This window comes from Prionailurus viverrinus, chromosome D1 (genome assembly GCF_022837055.1).
Source record: "Prionailurus viverrinus isolate Anna chromosome D1, UM_Priviv_1.0, whole genome shotgun sequence".
Classification (NCBI taxonomy): domain Eukaryota; kingdom Metazoa; phylum Chordata; class Mammalia; order Carnivora; family Felidae; genus Prionailurus; species Prionailurus viverrinus.
This window is the reverse complement of record NC_062570.1, coordinates 6,286,346-6,309,409: the sequence shown is the minus strand read 5'-3', so window position 1 is coordinate 6,309,409 and position 23,064 is coordinate 6,286,346. Positions and strand designations below refer to the sequence as shown.

At 41.1% G+C, this 23,064-nt stretch overlaps 1 protein-coding gene across 1 annotated transcript in view; it reads left to right on the top strand.

The window, feature by feature from the left end:
• Positions 1-4,543: 4,543 nt before the first annotated feature.
• CWF19L2 (CWF19 like cell cycle control factor 2) overlaps positions 4,544-23,064 on the top strand; it is a 150,368-nt gene continuing 131,847 nt past the window's right edge. The window contains exons 1-4 of the mRNA XM_047878862.1: positions 4,544-4,762; positions 6,597-6,707; positions 10,782-10,904; positions 22,395-22,505. Coding sequence (XP_047734818.1) covers positions 4,544-4,762; positions 6,597-6,707; positions 10,782-10,904; positions 22,395-22,505 — 564 coding nt within the window. The remainder of the gene's footprint in view (positions 4,763-6,596; positions 6,708-10,781; positions 10,905-22,394; positions 22,506-23,064) is intronic.

The following is a 23,064-nucleotide window of genomic DNA, read 5'->3' as shown; positions in this document are numbered from 1 at the left end:
TATCCAGCCCATCCCCCACCCTCCTCCCTCCATCAACCGTCAGTTTGTTCTCTATCATTGAATCTCTTGTGGTTTGTTTCCCTCTCTGTTTTTATATTATTTCCCCTTCCCTTCCCTTATGTTCATTTGTTTTGTTTCTTAAGTTCCACTTATGAGTGAAATCATATGGTATTTGCCTTCTCTGACTTATTTTGCTTAGCATAATATACTCTAGCTCCATCCACATCATTGCACATGGGACGATTTCATTCCTTTTGATGGCTGATGTTCCATTGTGCATATATATCATATCTTCTTTATCCATTCATCAGTTGATAGACATGTGGGCTCTTGAGGCACTATCAACAAGAGATATTATGTGTTAATAAAAGGTACAACCCAACAAGAGAGCATGAACTGAAAAAAAAAATGATTGTGGAATCTCAGCAGAGGTGGCATAGTTTTTGAATTCCTTGAAATCTCCGAACACGAATATAGACAACAACTAGGAAAGCAACACTTCAACCCAAATAGGCAAGAAAATATCCCAACAATGGAGAATTTGAGTGGGTTAGGCCAAATCATCTACAACTTCAAGAGCTACGAGGAAGCACAGGTGTATGGGAGCAAAGGGAGGAGGGATAGAGGGCACTTCTGAGTGTCCCAAGAACCATGACCCGGAGATCTGCAACAAGTGCTCACTTCAACATGAGGGCATCCAACGCCGAGGGAAGGAATAGTTTAACCTAGGAAGGGCTTTACACACTCCCATCTGTAAGTGAGTAGACAGAGGCTTAAGTAAGAGCTGAGCTGAGGTGGCCTGGGTGCTCAAGGCTCTCAGAAACACCCAGAAAACATAGAGCCAAGATGTAGGAGACGCTTCTGATAATAGAACACACTGATCAGGGCAAGAACTCTTCTGGTAAAGGAGACAGAAGGGTCAGATAAGACTGTAAGAGGTGTCAGAGAATGGAAGTATAAAAACCTGAGGGAAAGCTGGTGAAGATGTAGAAACTACATTTTTCATGTGATGGAAACAGTAACAAAAGGCCGTGAAATAAGTAATCCTGGCCCCACACATCCTCCTTCTAAAATTCCTAGATAACCCATCTCCCAGATAAGATATTGTAAAGGGGAAAAAATAGAATGATGGGACTATCATATTCACAGAGAATGATATATTGGAGAAATAGAGCTATAAAACAGAAGAAAATAGTAATTCGTTGTTTTAAACAAAGCTGTAGGAAATTAAAGAAAAACAGAAGCTATAAAAAGAATGCTCAGAGAACTTTGGAGAAAATCAGAAATCAAAGAAAACATTTCAGAAAGAGGTACCTGGAAAGTATAAGGAAAGCAGAGGAAGAAGAAAAGTGAAAAAAAAAATCAAACAGAAATGAAGGGAATAAAAGTTTTTGGAAGTGATAGTTATAGATGAGAGTCAAGGAAGAGTCGAAAGGAATCCAAAGAGAAAAGTCAAAGCAATGGCACAAAACAAACAAGGGTCCAAGGACCTATGCAGAGGGGAGAAGCCTGACTTAAGTTTGGTCAAGTCAGCTTAGCGGGTAGATTGTGCAGATCGGTGAGTGGGAACAAACAGTCCAGCTAATCATTTATTATTTTTTAAAAAGAGAATTTGGAGAGAAATTGTAGTCTTATTTGTAAATAAGGATGTCATGAGCAAGTCTCATCTAAATCACATGGGAAGGATGGTTCTTTACAGCAAGCCATTTCCTGGCACACAAATGGATAGGTGGATTCCTACTCCTGACCTCTAAAACGACAGCTGTGTCCAGGAGCACAGGGCTCAGGTAAACCTGAAAATGGTCAAAGTGAAGATCTGGGCATTAGATATGATCATTAACATTGGGGGATTGCTGTTTCTAGGTCCTCTTAATGGACAGAGCTGGGGAGACAGGTGATATAGATACACAGAAATGTTTGTATTTCTATATCTACCTATAAATACTAACAACACGAATGCTTACAGATAACTCCAAATCCAATTCAACACCACAGTGTCCATTAGAGTTTGCTTCATTTCCATGCACAGTAAAACCTTGGTTTGTGAGCCTAACTCGTTCTGGAAACATGCTTGTAATCCAAAGCTCTTGTATATTAAAGCGAATTTCCCCATAAGAAATAATGAAAACTCAGATGATTTGTTCCACAACCCAAAAATATCCATATAAAAATGATTACAATATTGTAATATAATACAAAAAATAAAGAAAATGGAAAATATAAAGAAAAACAAATAAATTAATCTGAACTTGCCTTTGAAAACGTGGGTGGTGTGAGGGAGACAAGAGAGTGTAGGATGACTTTCACTATCACCAACGGAATCACTGCTGTCTATTGGCTCAATGGAATCTTTTTCTTTTAGTGAAACTTTAACAAGGAACCAATAACCTAGAATGAAGCAATGCATTCCTAAGCTTACTCTTGTATGGAAAAGCAAAGGTTCTGTCCATAGGTGCTTTTCTTTTTACTTAAAAATTTTTTCTTTAAAATGGTTATTTATTTTTGAGAGAGAGAGAGAGAGAGAGAGAGAGAGAGAGAGAGAGAGACAGAGCATGAGTGAGGGAGGGGCAGAGAGAGGGAGACACAGAATCTGAAGCAGGCTCCAGGCTCTGAGCTGTCAGCACAGAGTTCAACATGGGGCTGGAACCCACGAACTGTGAGATCATGACATGACCTGAGCCCAAGTCGGACGCTTAGTTGACTGAGCCACCCAGGCAACCCCATAGGTGCTTTGAAGTGACAAAAAATACAATAGTGCCCGTGTGGACACCTTCCAACGTTCTGGAAAAAATCACTGATTTCTGACAAACACTGTGGCCTGAGACCGAGCAATTGAGCATGGGAGATGATTGCCCATTCCTGCAGAGAGAGAGAGCGAGAGAGCGAGAGAGCGAGAGAGCGAGAGAGAGAGAGAGAGAGAAAACCATTGGCTCAGTTGTGATCATGTGACATTTGGCATCACATACTATTCGTATTCCAAGACACTGCTAGTTTGTCACATTAAAATTGATGAGCAGTGTTTGCTCATCTTGCAGAACACGTTACTCACAATCCAAGGTTTTACTGTATTTTTAAAATTTGAGACAGAGAGAGTGTGAGTGGGGGAGAGGGGCAAAGGGAGAGAGAGAGAGAGAACCCAAAGCAGGTTTCGTGCTCAACCCCAGGGCCCCACCCAGGGCTCAATCCCACAATCCTGGTACCATGACCTGAGCTGAAATCAAGAACTGGTGGCTCAACTGACTGAGCCACCCAGGCACCCCTTCATTTCCATATTTGAAACTCCATTCTACAACAGGGATAAAGCTACTATATTAACATCTTTGTGCAAGTATCCAAGATATAATGAGTATTTGTTGCCATCATGGTTCCCTTCCTGGCATGGAGGCCCTCCTCACCCCACTCGAGCCCTGACATCCTGTGCTAGGTATACCACTCAGGTTCCAACAGTGTTAAGTAGGCCACCCTCCAACACAGATGTACTCCTTCCTCACCTGCTTGGGTCCTGACACCCCGGTCTCAGCTGTCCCTCTGTCACAGCAGCATTCTTCTCAACCCTCTTGTGCTGGGAGCATTCCTTCCCATTGCCCCCCCTAAGTATGCACACCTTACTTAGCCCACCCAATGAATGACTTCTGGGCTGACATGTACAGGAAGGGAGTGAAAAGGAGAGGAATTGGAAAAGAAAGATGATCTAATAAACCCGATGCGAATCTGATTTCCTTTCTCTTAAAACGGAATCAATCTTCCTTCATTCTATTTGTTCTATAACACACACGAATTCCATTTTATTATCATTATTTTAGTTTATTTTATAGGTGAAATTGTTGCTTTTATTTAATGGAATATACGAACAATGAACAGGTGAACACGATTTAAAAACACTAAACATATTCACTTAAGTCATAGAAGAAAACCTATTTTTTGTCCTCAGCAACCTTTTAGAGACTAATCTCCATGTGTTTGATTACTGATGCCACACTTATTTATATTTATAAAAAACAAAACAAAACAGAAAAACGCAATTGAATCGATCTTTCTGCCTGTATTCTCCAGATACTGTTTTCCCTTTAAAATCCCAATAGTTTTCCTATAATAGGTCTCATTGCTCGCTGTTTTGGGTTGATTTTCCCAAGTACACAGCGCGTACTTTTAGTAAGTAGGTTTATGGCTTTTTTATTAAAAAGAAGTTTTCTTGAATTGTATAGCAAAGCACCGAAACTGCACAGCAACTGGTCTTTCCTGCCCCCTTTCAGGCCATCCCTCCTGCACAGGGAAATTCTTTGCCCACAAGGGCACTTTGGTGGGAAATTTCGAGATGTAGAGGCTTCTATGAGCTTTTAACCCGTAGATTTTAAGAGGAAATCGAGGAGAATGCCGTTGGTGTCGTGCGAAGCGCGTAACAAACGCAGTGTGACATTTCTCCTGCTCGAGGAGATTCCAATTTGCGAAGAGAGCACAGGTCGTAACTTCACTCTGCAAAGTCTCCCCTGAAACCTGAAATCTGCGTCAGCACCGGAGCCTTAACTGACGCTCACACGCGCGCATGCTCCGTTGGTGTAGCAGCGCCCCTCCTTTTCCGCCAGGAGGAAGTCCCGTTTGTTTATTAAATTACGACAGTCGTAAACTGAGATTTTTGTGCCGGCTTCCTAGTTTTACGACGACAGCAATAATGGCGGCCACCAGTGGCAGGTTTGAAAGTGAGAGAAGTATTGAAGAACGTAAAGAACAGACCAGGATTGCCAGGGCCGAGGTGTTGCGCCAGGTATCTCCGTTTTGGGGGTTTTGGAGTCATTTAGAATTGGGAGTGGACGGTTCCTGGGAACTAGGCCTCTGGCTGTCTTCCTAACCCCCTCTCTTCTTTCGCCACCTCAATGTCTCACCTAATCTGGGTGAGGGTCTCCCTTTGGGATGCGCAAAAAGTCTTGGTTATCTCCCGCCTCGGAGATGCGTTGGCAGTCTCTAGTTGCTCATTCTCTTTTTAGGAAGACCTGTTTCTTTCCTGAGTTTACTTACTTTTGAATTTCTCCATTCTTGATATTTCCATCACTTGGCTACCAGGGGCAGCGCCCTTTTGAGGTACTCTGCCACTAATGACGGCTCTCCCAGCGCGTTTCACAGCCTCGGTCCTCGCCCCTCTTGTATCTGAAATAAAAATTCCCGTTTTCAGAAATACTTGTGAGGCACATTGCAACAGACTGTTTCACGCTCTTGTCTTACTGTTGATATTAGTTGCAGGGTTATTGTAAATCCTTACTGATCAATGCAAGGATTGACAGGAGAGACTCGAAAAAAGTTAAGACACATTGTATTTCTAAGGTTGAGATGCATAGAGGGTAACCTGTAAAGAATGGAGGAAGTAAACTGTATTATCTGACAAGATGTAAGAATGAAGGGGAAAAGTTGTGACTGGAGAGCAGCATGGGGTACAAGTGGGCGTTTTTGTTTTTGCTTAAGATGGAATACTTTTAAATAAATACCGATGAGAAAGAGCTGGTAGAGGGGAAAGGCATAATGACTATAGCCGGATGTCAAGGGGAAGAGTAGGCGATTAGTGTTGGACAGGTGAATGGTTGGTATTGTTCTCTGATTTCAGCATACTGTAACATACATGTATAATAAACATTCTTCATCCTTGCTTTTTTGGTATTTCGGGCAGTTTTTGGAGGGAGTAGGATTTGTAAGCTAGGATAAACTTTATAGTAAAGGGGACTCTGGATGACTTCAGTCGGTTAAACTTCTGACTCTTGATTTTGGCTCAGGTCGTGATCTCACAGGTTCGTGAATTTGAGCCCCATGTTGGGCTCTCTGCTGGCAGTGTGAAGCCTGCTTGTGATTCTCTCTTTCCCTCTCTCTGTCTGTCCCTCCCCTGCTCATGCTCTCTTGCTCGCTCTCTCTCAAAATACATAAATAAACTTAAACTTTTTTGTAGTAGAGATACCCATAGAGTTTGAGAAGGACAAAACCAGCTTTGGAGTTTGGAGAGAGAATGAAAAGGCAAAAGCAACCTCCTAGGAAGAACTTATTTTATTTGACTAATTGTTGAGATGAATATACATTAGCAACACGATCATTTGCTTTTAGAAAGATGATTCTTCCTGAAGCATTTGAGGGCATGGGTAGAAGAATATGACTTTGCAGATTGAAGGCATTGCCATTCTCCTAACAGTCACTGAAGTCCCAGGCAGTAGCAGTGGGATGGTGAAAGAAAAAGAGATTCAAGTGCTGTTTAAGACAGGGAGCTTGGGCAGAGGGGGCGGTCTACTATAGATCCCAACATTCTGTCCCTGATTCATTAGAGACTGGTGATGTGATTAGTAATGTGGAAGGAGAGGGTTTAAAAAAAAAAAAAAAAAAAATATATATATATATATATATATATGTATATATGTATATATATATATATATATATATATATATATATATATATATATACACATACATACATACATACATATACTTTGGTAGAAGCAAATTCCTGTCAGGGACAGACAGTGATTTATGAGACTTTATATGAAAGTGGAAAATGACTTTGTTTTACTTTTTTTTGCGAAAAATAATTGGATCATTTGTTAATTTTTCTTTTTTCATTGTTTTAGGCTAAAGCAAATTTTGAAAAGGAAGAGAGGCGTAAAGAACTTAAACGACTTCGGGGTGAGGATACATGGATGCTACCTGATGTGAATGAGCGAATTGAACAGTTCTCACAGGTGAGTACTAATAGGTTTACTTGATGTAACAAATCTGTCTTTTTTTTTGCTCTTATTCAAGTTAATATTGGAAAAGCAACTTTATTTTTTTTTATTTTTTATTTTTCAATATATGAAGTTTATTGTCAAATTGGTTTCCATACAACACCCAGTGCTCATCCCAAAAGGTGCCCTCCTCAATGCCCATCACCCACCCTCCCCTCCCTCCCACCCCCCATCAACCCTCAGTTTGTTCTCAGTTTTTAAGAGTCTCTTATGTTTTGGCTCCCTCCCTCTCTAACCTTGTTTTTTTTTTTTTTTCCTTCCTCTCACCCATGGGTTTCTGTTAAGTTTCTCAGGATCCACATAAGAGTGAAAACACACAGTATCTGTCTTTCTCTGTATGACTTGTTTCACTTAGCATCACACTCTCCAGTTCCATCCATGTTGCTACAAAGGGCCATATTTCATTCTTTCTCATTGCCATGTAGTACTCCATTGTGTATATAAATCACAGTTTCTTTATCCATTCATCAGTTGATGGACATTTAGGCTCTTTCCATAATTTGGCTATTGTTGAGGCTGCTGCTATAAACATTGGGGTACAAGTGCCCCTATGCATCAGTACTCCTGTATCCCTTGGGTAAATTCCTAGCAGTGCAATTGCTGGGTCATAGGGTAGGTCTATTTTTAATTTTCTGAGGAACCTCCACACTGTTTTCCAGAGTGGCTGCACCAATTTGCATTCCCACCAACAGTGCAAGAGGGTTCCCGTTTCTCCACATCCTCTCCAGCATCTATAGTCTCTTGATTTGTTCATTTTAGCCACTCTGAGTGGCGTGAGGTGATATCTGAGTGTGGTTTTGATTTGTATTTCCCTGATAAGGAGCGACGTTGAGCATCTTTTCATGTGCCTGTTGGCCATCCGGATGTCTTCTTTAGAGAAGTGTCTATTCATGTTTTCTGCCCATTTCTTCACTGGATTATTTGTTTTTTGGGTGTGGAGTTTGGTGAGCTCTTTATAGATTTTGGATACTAGCCCTTTGTCCGATATGTCATTTGAGAATATCTTTTCCCATTCCGTTGGTTGCCTTTTAGTTTTGTTGGTTGTTTCCTTTGCTGTGCAGAAGCTTTTTATCTTCATAAGGTCCCAGTAATTCACTTTTGCTTTTAATTCCCTTGCCTTTGGGGATGTGTCAAGTAAGAGATTGCTATGGCTGAGGTCAGAGAGGTCTTTTCCTGCTTTCTCCTCTAGGGTTTTGATGGTTTCCTGTCTCACATTCAGGTCCTTTATCCATTTTGAGTTTATTTTTGTGAATGGTGTGAGAAAGTGGTCTAGTTTCAACCTTCTGCATGTTGCTGTCCAGTTCTCCCAGCACCATTCGTTAAAGAGACTGTCTTTTTTCCATTGGCTGTTCTTTCCTGCTTTGTCAAAGATGAGTTGGCCATACATTTGTGGGTCTAGTTCTGGGGTTTCTATTCTATTCCATTGGTCTATGTGTCTGTTTTTGTGCCAATACCATGCTGTCTTCATGATTACAGCTTTGTAGTAGAGGCTAAAGTCTGGGATTGTGATGCCTCCTGCTTTGGTCTTCTTCTTCAAAATTACTTTGGCTATTCGGGGCGTATTGTGGTTCCATATGAATTTTAGGATTGTGGAAAAGCAACTTTATATACAGTTTTCACAAGTTACAGAATGAGTATTACATAGTTGGCATTACTGACTGGTTTTATCTCCCTGGCAGAAATAATATATTTTAATATTTTTGGACATTATAACAGACAGATTTTGTTACTTGAGTTGATGGGTAGGAAGCTTAACAAATTTCTGGCCCACTTATATCAAGCTTGTGGATCTAAAAAATTATACTCTTTAATATTTTTTTAAAATTTATTTAAGTTTATTTATTTTGAGGGAAAGATAGTGGGAGAGAGAGAAAACGTCTGAGCAGGAGAGGGGCAGAGGGAGAGGCATAGAGAGAATCCCAAGCAGGCTCCATGCTTTCAGTACAAAACCTGACATGGGGCTCAAACTCATGAACTGTGAGATCATGACTAGAGTGGAAGTCAGATGCTTAGCTGACTGAGTCACCCAGGTGCTCCTACATTTTATATGGCCTAATAATCTTCTATAAATTCTTACAGGGCCATAGAATAATATATATATATATATATATATATATATATATATATATATATATATATATATACATACACACACACACACACACACACACACACACACACACAGTTTGTGTATAAATGTATTTATTTGATTATATCTGTCAGATGAATCTACAAATAAATTAAAACTAAAACATCCCCCATATTTTCCTGATAAGGTATCTCAGCTCTGTGACTTATTTGTGGGGCATATATAATAGATTCCCACATCTAAATCTCAGAGGATTTTATTTCAATGTATTGTCTCATTTCATGAAAATATGGTTTTTGGAATACAGATTTGTTTTTCCTCAAAATGCTTGTTTTATTTTTTTTAATTAATTTTTTCCCCATGATCCATTTGCTCAAATTACCTCTGATGCTTTTATTTATTTATATATTTATTTATTTAATGAATATAATTTATTGTCAAATTGGCTAACATACAACACCCAGTGTTTATCCGAACAGGTGACCTCCTCAATGCCCGTCACCCACTTTCCCCGCTCCCCCACCCCCTTTACCCCTCAGTTTGTTCTCTGTATTTAAGAGTCTCTTGTGGTTTGCCTCTCTCCCTATTTGTACTGATTTTTCCCCCTTTTCTTTCCCCCATGGTCTTCTGTTCAATTTCTCAAGATCCACATATGAGTGAAAACATGATATCTGTCCTTCTCTGACTGACTTGTTTCACTCAGCATAATACCTTCCAGTTCAATCCACTTTGCTGCAAATGGCATGATTTCATTCTTATTGCCAAGTAGTATTCCATTGAATATATAAACCACATTTTCTTTATCCATTCGTCAGTTGATGGACATTTAGGCTCTTTCCATAATTTGGCTATTGTTGAAAGTGCTGCTATAAACATTGGGGTGCACGGGCCCCTGTGCATCAGCACTCCTGTATCCCTTAGGTAAATTCCTACCAGTGCTACTGCTGGGTCATAGGGTAGGTCTATTTTTAATATCTTGGGGAACCTCCACACTGTTTTCCAGAGTGGCTGCACCAGTTTGCATTCCCACCAACAGTGCAAGAGGGTTCCTGTTTCTCCACATCCTCACCAGCACCTGTTGTTTCCTGAGTTGTTCTTCTTAGCCACTCTGACCGGTGTGAGGCTTTGATTTGTATTTCTCCCCTTGGAGAGACAGTCTCCCCTTGGTGGTGGTGGGGAGAAAAATATCGACACCCCAGTCTCTCCTCCACTGACTGAGTGTCCCAAACCACTCTGTTCCAGCCGTTCTCACTGTGCTGTGGATGCAAACAAGGTGGTTTGTCCTGCTCTGCCGACTCCCGTGCCTGGCGCTTGGCTGGGACTCAAACTGCTCCGTGCGCCTGGCACGCTGCTGGATATGTGGTCCCCGACTGGCGGGCGCAGCAGGCTTCGTCCTCTCCTGCAGCACTCCAGGGAGGGGATCGCTTTCTCCTGCTGCGGACTGCACCCGCGACCTAGTCCCCGAGCCTGGGGCTGGCTCCCCTCCTCCTCAGTCGCCTGATCTGGACAGCTGGCCCAGTCCCCGGCAAGCCCTGCAGTTAGAGATGGGCTCTTTCTCCGTCCTGGTTTGAGGTTTTTCTCTTGTCCAGATACAGTCCTATGCTTCCCCAGCTGCACTTTCTCTTCCCTTTGTGTCTCTGCAGAAGGGGATCCCTCTCCTCCGTTCGTTTCATGTCTCCCAGTTCAGAATCACGCACTTACGGTCCATCAGATTGTCCCTGTGGGTCCCTGGAAGCAACTGTCTCTTTTCCTCCCGGACTCTCAGAATTCAAAGTCCTTTAGTTTCAACACTGCTTTGTTTGATAGACGAGGGAACTTGGGATCCCCCTACTTCTCCGCCATGTTGGCCCCTCCTCTACTGGGTGATTTTTCAAAATGCTCGTTTTAAAGTAAGATAAAACTAAATTCCTTTCTCACCTCTTTAAAATGATTATTTATAGGAACACTCTGTGAAGAAAAAGAAGAAAAAAGACAAGCACTCAAAAAAAGTAAAGAAAGAGAAGAAAAAAAAGAGTAAGAAACAGAAGTATGAAAAAAGCAAGGAGTCGACTGAAAGTTCATCAGTAAGTATGTATTAAAGCCAGCCAAAGCAGCTGCTTGAGAAAATTGTATTTGAAGGAATGATGTTTAGGAACTTAAAATATATGAGAACTTAAAAAACATGACTAGTTAGGGTATGAAAACGCCTGGGAAACATCGACTTGGAGATGTCTAGGAAATGCTGGAAACATGGATCTTAGGTTACAGAGAAAGGTAGGAGGATGGAGTTAGAATTTGGGAGTCATTGCTCCGTGAAGCCATGAGAATAGATGAATTGTCCAGGGACACTGAAGAAAAAGGGGGGCACAACACTGAAGAGCCAGGCGGGAGTAAAGGCTGTTCAGTAGAAGTAGCTGGAAATTGGAAGGAGCTGCAGGGAAAGAGCAGTTGTGTACACATAAGAGAAAAGAGTTTTAAGACATTTGTGGGTCTACTACTCTTGTTTATTTTTTTTAATAGAAATTAACAATTCTTTAAAATAGGACATGGTAATATATTTATCTTCATGGTCAAAAGGATGTGGCCCCACTGTGTCTCTAGCCAGTTCTGGGATGGGAGGACTCACAGAGGAAGGGAAAGCCTCTCATGAGTATTTTCAGGAAGAAAGAGGTACATGGTGCTTAGAGAGCTATGGGCTATAGATGTTGAGGGATAGTTCGGTTTTCTGGTCTGATCTTCAGAGGGTTGTATGTGCAGGTGAATCACCAAATTCCCAAGTGTAGCCCTCTTGCCATTTCAGAAACTGAGCGTGTGGTGGTACCCCTTGAGATGATAAATGGCTCGTGGAAGCCTGTCTTATGTGAGAATGCGGTTTATTAATTCACAGTGGATACTTTATCCACAGCTGGATACTTTGGTCAGGTAGCCAGCATATTTTGTAGTGGTAGGAATATTTAGGTTTTACAGAAAAAAAATTGTTAAATATAATTCAGGATGAAGTGAGTTGGAAAGTCTTAGAGCAGAAAGAAGGTAGAAACGGTGTTTCCACAGCTCTGTGTTGAGTTGCTGGTCCTGTTGAGAAACTGAAAGAAGTGAGTGATCCTCTTTGTGAAAAGAAGTTTGTATTTAAAGTTGTTTATTTCAGTGGGATTTATGAAACTCCCTGGGGTTTACGCAGAGATCACAGGTTCGGCATCCCTGACCCATGGGGATGCATCTGGCAGGCAGAGTAAACATTTAATAATCGGACTCAGGGTGCTTGCTTCCTTTTAGAGGCACACTGCCTGTTATTTCTCTTTGTTCTTCCCTAGAAATACAGTTGCCCCTTGAACAGCATGGGCTTGAACTTTGTGCATCCACTTACAAGCAGATGTGTTTTAGATAAATATAATACAGTACTCTATTTTTTCTTCCTTATGATTTCCTTTTCTCTAACTTACTTTATTGTACGAATAGGTGCATAATTCATATAACGTACAAAATACATGTTCGCTGATTATGTTCTCGGTAAGTCTTCAAGTGCACCCATAGGCTATTAGTAGTTACATTTTTGGGGAGTGAAAGTTGTATGTGGATTTTTGAGTATGTGGGGAGTCAGCACCCATAATCCCCTCGTCATGTCATTCAATGGTCAGCTGAATAGATAAGTCTTTTTGTTGCAACATACAACGTGTACACTTTTACATATATAATAAGTTGTGTAACTATATCTTGGAGAGAGTTGTTTGAGTGAAAGGTCAGTGAAAGCACAGAGAGTTCCAAACAAGATGAACACAGGATGGTGTCTACACCATGGCACCAAATAATTAAAGGGTCAAAGGTTAAAGATAAAAAGAGAATCTTAAAAACATCAAGAGAGAAACAAAAAGTTACCTACCAGGGTAAAACCTATAAGGCTATCTATCAGCTGATTTTTTCCTCAGAAACTTTGCAGGCCAGAAGGGAGTGGCATGACATAGTCAAAGTGCTGGAAGGAAAATGCCTACAACCAACAACATTCTCCCTGGCAAGGTTTTCATTCAGATTTGAAGGAGAGATGAAGAGTTTCCTAGACAAACAAAAGATAGAGGAGTTTATCACTACTAAACCAGCCTTACCAGAAATGTTAAGGGGACTTCTTCTTCTTCTTTTTTTTTTTTTTTTAATGTTTATTTATTTTTGAGAGAGAGAATGAGTGGGGAAGAGGCAGAGAGACAGAGACACAGAATCCAAAGCAGGCTCCAGGCTCTGAGCTATCAGCACAGAGCCCGATGTGGGACTTGAACTCACAAACCGTGAGATCATGACCTGAGCTGGAGTCAGCAGCCCAGCCGACTGAGCCACCCAGGTGCCCCAAGGGGACTTCTTTAAGTGGAAAAGAAATGGCCATACTTAGTCATAAGATTAATATGAATAAAAAGATGTGAAATAGGACAGCACGTACGTAAAATGTGGGGAAGGGTGTAGAAAGGGAAGAGACGGAGAAAAAGATTATTTTTAAGAAAATGTTTGAACTTAGATGACCATCCAATTAATATAGACAGCTGTTTACTTAGGATGCTATGTATGAACCTCATGCTAACCGCAAACCTGAAACCTATGATAGACTCAAAAAGTGAAGAGAAAGAAAGCCAAACAAAAGACTATAAACAATCATTTGATCACAAAGAAAGAGCAAGAGAAGAAAGGAAAGAACTATGAAAACAATAGAAAACAAATTTTAAAAATGGCCGTAAGTACATATCCGTCAATAATTACTTTAAAAGTAAATGGCCTAAATGCTCTAATCAAAAGACAGAGTGGTGGAGTGCATAAAATACCAAGAGCCATCTGTGTGCCATCTGCAAGAGACTCACCTCAGGCCTAAAGATTCACCGTGCAAATGGAAGTGGAAAAGAAAACTGGGGTAGCAATATTTATATCCGATAAAATAGACATTAAAACAAAGACTACAACAGAGACAAGGGCATTACATAGTGATTATCTAGTGATTCCACTATTGGGTATTTACCCAGGGAAAATGAAAACACTAACTTGAAAAGATACATGTACCACTGTGTTTACTGCAGCATTATTAACAACAGCTAAGACTTGGAAGCAGCCCAAGTGTCCATCAGCGGATGACTGGATAAGGAAGATGTGGTACACACACACACACACACACACACACACACACACACACAGAGGAATATTGCACAGCCTTAAAAAAAGGATGCGATTGTGCCATTTGAGACAACATGGAAGGACCTGGAGGGTATGACAGTAAGTGAAATAAGTCAGACTGAGAGAGACAAATACCGTATGGTTCTACTCATAAATGGGACCTGAAAAAGATGAATGAATACACAAAAAGAGTAAGAACTGTAAATATGGAGACCAAACTGATAGCTGCCAGAGGGGAGGGGTGTAGGGGGGTTGGGTAAAATGGGTGAATAGAAGAGGGAGGTACAGGCCTCCAGTTAAGGAATGAGTAAGTCACGGGAATCAAAAGCAGAGCGTAAGGAATATAGGCAGTGATGTAAAAGCAGCGTAACCAGGCGGATGGTAGCCACATTGTGGTGAGCACAGCATAATGTATAAACTTGTCAAGTCACTAAGTTGCACACCTGAGACTAATGTAACATGGTAGGTCAACTGTACTCAAAAAAGAAAGAGAAAAAAACCCTCATGTGTAGGTTAACAATAAATATCCTTTGAATCTTGGACTTTGAAAAAAAAAAAATTACTGTGACTTATTTTTGGGCCCAGCCTGTGATCTATCTTGATGAAAATTCCATGTGTATTTGAAACAAGTGTGAATTCAGCTGTTGGTAGGTGTAGTATTCTATAAATGCCAGTTTGGGAAAGTTGATTAATAGTGTTAAGTATTTTATATTTTTACTGATTTTTGATTTTTCTCTTCTGTCAGTTATTGAGAGAGCAGTATTAAAATCTCTAACTGTAGTAGATTTTTGTCTATTTCTCCTTCAGTTTTGTCAGTTTTTGTCTTATGTATTTTGAAGTTTACTAAGTATGTACACATTTAGGATTGTTATATCTTTTTGATGAACTGGCCATTATATTTTTGTGAAATGTTTCTTTTTATCTCTAGTAATACTTTTGTTGTAGGTAACTTTGTTTCATGTTAATAAACTTCAGTTTTGTTATTTGTTTTTTCATTTTTTATTCCTTTATTTTTAATTTCTTTTGTTTTTATTGAAAGTATTCTTGTAGACAGTGTATATTTGGGTCTTGCTTTTTTATCTAACCTATCAATTTCTTCCTTTTTAATTAGAGGCTTTTCTGCACTATCTAATATAGTAGCCATATGTGGTTTTTAAATTTTTAATTAAAATTCATTAAAGTAATATTAGATTGAAAATTCATTTCTTCATTCTCATTTGCCAAATATTTTTTGTAATTTTTTTTTAATGTTTATTTATTTCTGAGAAAGAGAGAGAGAATGCGAGCAGGGGAGGGACAGGGAGAGAGGGACACACAGAATCCCAAGCAGGCTCCAGGCTCTGAACTATCAGCACAGAGCCCGAGGTGGGGCTTGAACTCATGAACTGTGAGATCATGACCTGAGCCGAAGTCCGATGCCTAACCAATTGAGCCACCCAGGTGTTCTGCCAAATATTTTAAGTATTTAGTTATCACTTATGGCTAGGTTATGCCCACTGTATTGGGCAGTGTAGTATAGAAAAATTCTATTGGATAACAGTGGTTTAGATCACTTATGTTTAATGTGATTATAGATCTTTCTTGACTTACAGTTGGGTTATGTCCCAACAAACCCACTGTAAATTAAAAATATCGTAAGTCAAAAATGCACTCTATACACCTAACCTACTGATTGTTACGGTTAAGTCTAGCCCACCTTAAATGTGCTCACAGCGCTTAACATTAGCCAATAGTTGGGCAAAATCATCTAACACAAATTCTGTTTCCTTAGCTCAGTAAGATTGTCATATTCAGCTCGAGTCAACCCTTTCTTGTGCCTTGGTCTGGAAAGTGCTTTGAGGCAAAAAGCTGTGGAGATAGTAATGATAACATTCACCTCATTTGTTTCCCTTTTCAGGGATCACGGCCTGGTATTACTGAGATTCAGTGTTCCGAATACAGCTTCAAACATTTTCCATTATTATTTCTATTTCTGTGTATTTCTATTTTGATGCCATTTATTTTGTCACGGACAGAGACAGAAGTCCTTAAGTTCCTTTGATTTTTACTGGTAGCACTTTGCTGTCTGGGTTCCATCTTAGAGATTTTGGCTGATAGGATCAGGGGTATGGTTATTATAAAGGCTGCATATGAGAACAAGAGTTCTGGGAGCTCTGTTAGGTCAAGCACATTAAGCTTGATGGTGTAGGAGTTCTTCAAGGTAAAATGGAGGATTGAAACACTGAAATCCGCAGAAGGACTGAGGTCATAGCATATTGGGGAGAGGGAAATAGCAGCCATGCTGAAGTAGTGAGCTGACTGTGCAATGGTGAAAGTGAGAAACAAAGTTAACAGACAGGGAATGAAGGCAGGCGCTTTGTACACAATGGTGCAGGTATCACCCTTCTGTAAACAAATAACAAGAATACTAAGTGTATCATTGATGCTTCTTTCCTTCAGTGCCTGGTATTTAATGCTTGAATGCTGGCTGCCGATTAATGTTTCTGATTAGGGCTATTGGAAGGGTAGGAAAAGAGGATTTAGTTAATTTTAGGTTCACCTTTATTGCATGCCAACTCTGTCAGACACTGGTACAGACACACGGAATGTAAAAATATGTTTTTTTTTCAGGCCTTTGGAGAACTCATTTTGTAGCTAGATAAATAGATACATAATTTCAATATGCAGTCTCCTGATGCCAAGACAGAACAATGTATTAAGGGAAAGAGGATTTCATCTGCAGACTTGTTGGGGAGATAATATTTGAGTTGAGACCTGAATAATGACTAAGAATTAGCCAGGCACAGAAGGTTATTGGCATTTCATGCACAAGGAATTGTGAGAGCAGAGGCCTGGAAGTGAGATAACATGGTGTATGTGTGTATGTGTATATGTCAGTAAATAGAACTACGAACAATATGATAGCACTAGGTTACAAAACAAGGGGGGAGTGGATGGGGATGAAAATGGAAGAGTTGATAGGGCCTGTAAACCAAGAGCTCTGGCGCTATTCAGTAGGAAGTGTGTCCTCTAATTAGGTTCAGTTGCATTTACCAGAAAATCTGAGAGTAGCCATAGGTTAAACAAGATAGTTAACTTTTCTCTCTCATGAAAGAATCAGGTAGGCAGTCTGGGACTCGTGTGGTCTTCCGGGACTAAGGCTTCTTCTGTTTTGCCCGTCCCTCATCTTTATAGCATTACCTGTTCATCTAGGTAACAAGAAAGGGGACCCTCTCTTTCATAATTTGTCTTCCAGAAAGTCCCACATAATACCTTCATTTCAGTGTCATTGGACACTTGACCATAGGGCTTTGCTTTGCAGCAAGGGAGGCGCGGTAGGTCTCCCAATAAGATTGGGTTCCGTTGGTAAGAAAGAAGAGGAGCTTTGTGACAGGGAGCCGTAGAAGGGGTCATATGTGCCCTTTCTGTTTCTCCAGATGTGTCTAGGCTGGAGATTGGAGAAGGAAGGACCCGCGTCCAGGTTATTGCAGTTGTCTGGGTGTGAGATAAGATCTGACCTAGGATGCTTCAAGGATGGACAGGAGAGGTGTGTATTAGTTGGGGCTTTTGGTTGCAGGCAATAGAGATAGAACAAATTGGCTTATCCAGAAAAGGGGGGGACACTTTATTTTATTTTTTTTTAATTTTTAAAAATATTTGTTTTTGAGAGAGAGAGAGCGAGCGGGGCAGGGGCAGAGAGAGAGGGACACACAGAATCTGAAGCAGGCTCCGGGCTCCGAGCTGCCAGCACAGAGCCTGATGTAGGGGCTTGAACTCACAGACCCCAAGATCATGACCCGAGCCGAAGTTGGACGCTTAACCGACTGAGCCACTCAGGTGCTCCAGGGGGGCAATTTATTATTAGAGTACAAAAGTCTCGTAGTACCTCTAGGTGTGGGACTGCAGCTGGCCTTCAGGAATGGCTGGAACTAGAGTTGTAATGCTTTTATGAGTTGTCTTGCCATCTTCCATTTTTGTTTTTCTCCGAGTTCACTTTTTTTCTTGGTAACAGATCAGTTTTTTGCTGAATTCTATCCTCATGGCAAAAATGGCTTCTGCCAATGCATTTCCAGCTCTCTTTAGTTTAGAGCAGCCCCATTTCGTTTTGATTTCAAATTCCTGGAGAGTAACTCAGATTGATATCAACTGGGTCAGAATCCTAACCTTTGAACCAGTCAGTTATGGCCAGGGGTGGAAGTGGGGTCCCATGGTAGGCATGTGGTGTTCACTGGATGATGTATTTGAGAAAATATTTTGGAAATGAAAATAGTAGGTTTTGATGGGAGGGGAAAAATTGATCCTAAGATTGTTGACTTGGTTAAGTGGGTGGTTGGTGGTACCAGGTGATTCAGTTCAGCAATTCAGGAGGAGGAACAGGTTTTGTGGAAGAAGACTATGGGTGTATGTTTTGTGTTTATTGAGTTCAGCTTGGTATCCAAATATGGTAGGTAGTTGGTTAAATCACCGACACTTTGGGTAGACCAATTTGAAAGATATCAGCACAATTGATGGTAGTTCAAGGCATGAGAGTGGATTTAATGGCCAAAGGGGAATGTTTAGAGATTAAAAAATTAGTGTGCCAAGAAAGGAACCCCACACAGCATTGATATTTAGGGGCTGAGCAAAGGAGGAAAAATGCATAAGGGAAATGGAGAAGAAAGCAAGAATGGAAGCAGAACTGGGAAAGGTCCTGGAAATCAAGGAAGTTGAGTTATCAAGAGTTGTATTCAGAAACGTTCTGCTGCATTGGACAAAGTGGCAGCCGGTGGTGACCTTTGAAGAAATTTCAGCAGATTAGTGAGAACCTTAGCCATATTGTAGAGTTTTGTGGGGATGTGAAGGCAGTGGCTACAGACTACTCTTTGAAAATTTTGGCTTAGAGTAAAAGTTGGAAGATAAATTGCTGCCAGGGGGAGACATAAGGTCAACAGAGGTTCCTCTTCTTCACTCATTTACACACACATACCCACACACATGCACACACGCACACACACACACACACACACACACACACACACACACACAGGATGGAAAATGCTTGAGCATATTTCTAGGCCAATAGAGTGCTTCTTGTAGACCAAGCTACAAGAAAAGGAGATAATTGATGGTCCATGGTCCTGGAGGAACAGGAATGGTTGGGACCAAGATCTTTGGAGGAGCACCTGCCTTGAATAGGAAGAATTAACAGGAAGAAAGGAGAGGCACAAGTGTACATAATTTTGTTGGGGGTTGGGTAGGAAGTTAAGGTGGCATCATTTTGCTTGGTCAAGGAGGAGGAGAGATCCACTAGCTGAGTATGTGGTGAATGGGGTTTGATAGAAAACTTGAGGAAGATGTTGAAGAATATAATAAGCATCACCTCTCTGCTAAGGTGTTAAGCTATGTCCTTGGGGATACGAGCTAGGTGAGAGCAGAAGCGGTTTTTGTCCTCCTAGAACTTACTGCCCAGTGGGAGAGTGAGACATCAATCAGATAGTTACACAAGTAAATGTAAGAGTGATACATCTTCAAAGGGGAGTGAGCCAGGGGAATGAAAGGCAGAACTGACCAGGGGCCAGTAAGAGGAATACTGGTTGTGAGTGAGAGTGTAGCTCAACTGAAGTTGTAGGTCATGATATGGAGTGGCCACCGGTTGCAGCTGTGGTGAAGCAGCTGGTGGCTCTGATCACTGACTCGCAGGTGATTGGTTAGCAGCTAGTAGGATACAGAAAATTTGTGGTTTTAGAGGAGGGCCTTCGAGGGGCGCCAGGCTGGCTTCGCCGCTGGAGTGTGTGACTCTTGATCTCGGGGTTGTGAGTTCGAGCCCCACACTGAGTGTAGAGATTACTTAAAAATATAAATCTTAAAAGGAAGGCCTAAATGTCCATCAACTGATGAATGGATAAGTAAGTTGTGGTTTATATATACAATGGAACACTACTTGGCAATGAGAAAGAATGAAATCTGGCCATTTGCAGCAACGTGGATGGAACTGGAGGGTATTAAGCTGAGTGAAGTAAGTCAGGCAGAGAAAGACAGATACCATATGTTTTCACTCATATGTGGATCTTGAGAAATTGAACAGAAGACCACAGGGGAAGAGAAGGGGGAGAAATAGTTGCAAACAGAGAGGGAGGGAGGCAAATCATAAGACTCTTACATACAGAGAACAAACTGAGGGTTTTTGGGGGGTGGGGGAGAGGGGAAAGTGGGTGATGGGCATTGAGGAAGGCACCTGTAGGGATGAGCACTGGGTGTTGTATGGAAACCAGTTTGACGATAAATTATATATACTTTTTTATTTAAAAAAATTTTTTTTCCCTAACATTTATTTATTTTTGAGAAAGAGAGAGACAGAGTGTGAACGGGGGAGGGGCAGAGTGAGAGGGAGACACAGAATCCAAAGCAGGCTCCAGGCTCCCAGCTGTCAGCACAGAGCCCGACGCGGGGCTTGAACTCAGTGCGAGATCATGACCTGAGCTGAAGTCAGACACTTAACTGACTGAGCCACCCAGGCACCCCTATTTTTTTTTTTTTTTCAACGTTTATTTATTTTTGGGACAGAGAGAGACAGAGCATGAACGGGGGAGGGGCAGAGAGAGAGGGAGACACAGAATCGGAAACAGGCTCCAGGCTCTGAGCCATCAGCCCAGAGCCTGACGCGGGGCTCGAACTCACGGACCGCGAGATCGTGACCTGGCTGAAGTCGGACGCTTAACTGACTGCGCCACCCAGGCGCCCCTAAATTTTTTTTTTTTTCAACAATTTTTTTTTTTTTTTAAAGGAAAGCCTTTAACAGAATCCTGTGGAAAGCTAATGTAAACATTTTTTTTTTTTTTTTTAGCTTGATGTTAGCAAATTGGCACCCAAGGGATGTGCTTTCAGATTATAAACTTCCTTTCAGCGGGTAACAGCAAGTGGTAGGAACCAGGCTGCTAAATTGATCTTTTTAAAAAGTTTTTATTTAAACTTCAGTTAGTTAACATACAGTGTTCTGTTAGTTTCAGGTGTACAATATAGTGATTCAACACTTCCATACAGCACCCTGTGCTCATTACGACAAGTGCACTCCTTTCTAAGTTGGTTTGATGATGTAAATATGACTAGACCAGAAATATGTTCATAGTGGTTATCTTAAAAAGTTTTAAGTATATATGTCAGTAAGTAGCTCTAATGTTTCTGTAAGTCCAAATCAAGGTCTGAATGAATGAATGAATGAAGTCTGCTTTGTATTGGGAAACAGTTGGCACTTGAAATGCCAGAGACAAATATGTTTTCTCTGAGTAGATTATACCTTTTACCAGACATATGTTTGTTCTGTGGTTAGGTAATTATCAAGAACTTTGTGTAGATAGGGGGCGCCTGGGTGGCTCAGTCAGTTGAGCATCTGACTTCGGCTCAGGTCATGATCTCGTGGTCTGTGAGTTTGAGCCCCGCATCGGGCTCTGTGCTGACAGCTCAGAGCCTGGAGCCTGCTTCAGATTCTGTGTCCCCCTCTCTCTCTGCCTCTCCCCTGCTCATGCTCTGTCTCTCTCTCTCAAAAATAAATAAACATTAAAAAAAAAAAAAAGAACTTTGTGGAATGAAAAAATATTGTTCTCATTCAGGAGACCCACCTTTGCTTCCCTTGGCCTCCAGGTTTCTCTGTGGGACATTAGCAAGTGTTCTGTGCTAGGTGATTTCTAGGGTCTCTCCTACACTTCCATTGTATAGCTCCAAAGAGATTTTAGAGCCAGACACATCTAGGTTTCTATTCTGGTTCTCCTGCTTGGATACCGTGGAACTTGGGCAAGTTACCTAATTTGGGGAAGCTTTTTCTTATTTGTAAAACCAAATAGTATTTTATGTAGGGTTGTTTTAAGGAGTCAGCTTGAGAACATATGTGAACGTACTTATTACAGTGCTTAACATAGAAGGAGTTGATTGATGTATTTGTGGAAAACAAAATCCAGAACTTGGCATAATGCTGAGCACATAGGGGATGTTGGCTAAATACCTCCTAGCTGATTTAATAATCTGGTATTTAAACACATTAACAAAGTGCCTTACCAGTCTGGCTGTTCACTGCGATCTCTGCATTTTTAAACCCAGGGAAATCCAAAAACTCGAAACTTAGAGGCAGAGTCATTTACTTGGGTGTTGTTTCCCTTGTTGTAGTTAAACAAAGATGTCGATATCACTTAATGTTGGTAGGAACCGCAGCTCTGTGTTGAAGTGAGTTCTCTGCTGTCACTTCTGATCTTTTGTTTTTGCTTTCCCCTGGCAGGAAAACAGTCTTGGTGTTTCATGGGCTTGTCCCAAAAGAGTGGGTTTACAGGTTCTTTGTTCAGATTTTCAGTGTAGCTTTTTCAAGGGGAAGTATACTCTAAGAATTTTCTCTAGGAAACTGAATAATTTACCATTTAACAACAGCACAGAATTTTTATGTGGAAGTGTGCGTTTGAGAACTTCTCTTCTATGCCGCCTGTTCCTAGAGCTCTGAAGACGAGTGGGTGGAGGCTGTCCCGCCCCAGGCTCCTGGCAGGGAGAAGGCCTGGAAAGCGAAAGGTGAAAATACGGAAAGGGAAGGCAACCAAGTTGTCCAGGTAAGTCACCCGATTTTAAAGAAAGAAGTATGGACTTCTAAAAATAGATGGATGCTAAAATGACAGATGGATCGAATTGCTTCGGGAGAAAAATGAGACTGTGAAAACAGTATACTTTTACAAATAATTCTGGCAGTGGTACCGTTTGCTTAGTCTTTAGACTTCCATTCTTCTTCTGTGAGAAAGTGAGTACTTCCCTCTGTTTGAGTCCCACAGAGGGTTTCCTGCTTCCAGTTGTTGCTAGAAACGCAGCCCTTTGTCCTCCTGCCCTGGCAGCTCTGTGCTGTTACCTGTATGTGACTTTTCTCCACTGAGTAGTTTCCCTTTGCCACACCATGTCATCATTTCTCTCAGCAGTATTTAGAGTTGGGTAGTTCACAAATTTGGGGCCCTAGTTCACCCGCCTACGTGCGAATGCATCGAGCCACAGCGAAGAGGGGTGGAAAGAACAGTCCTAAAAGGTAAGAATTTACCTTGAAACAGCCCTTGAAACCGTCCTAAAAGGTAAGAATTTATTCCACTTTACAGGAGAGAGATTAAGGCATACAGAGACTAAAAA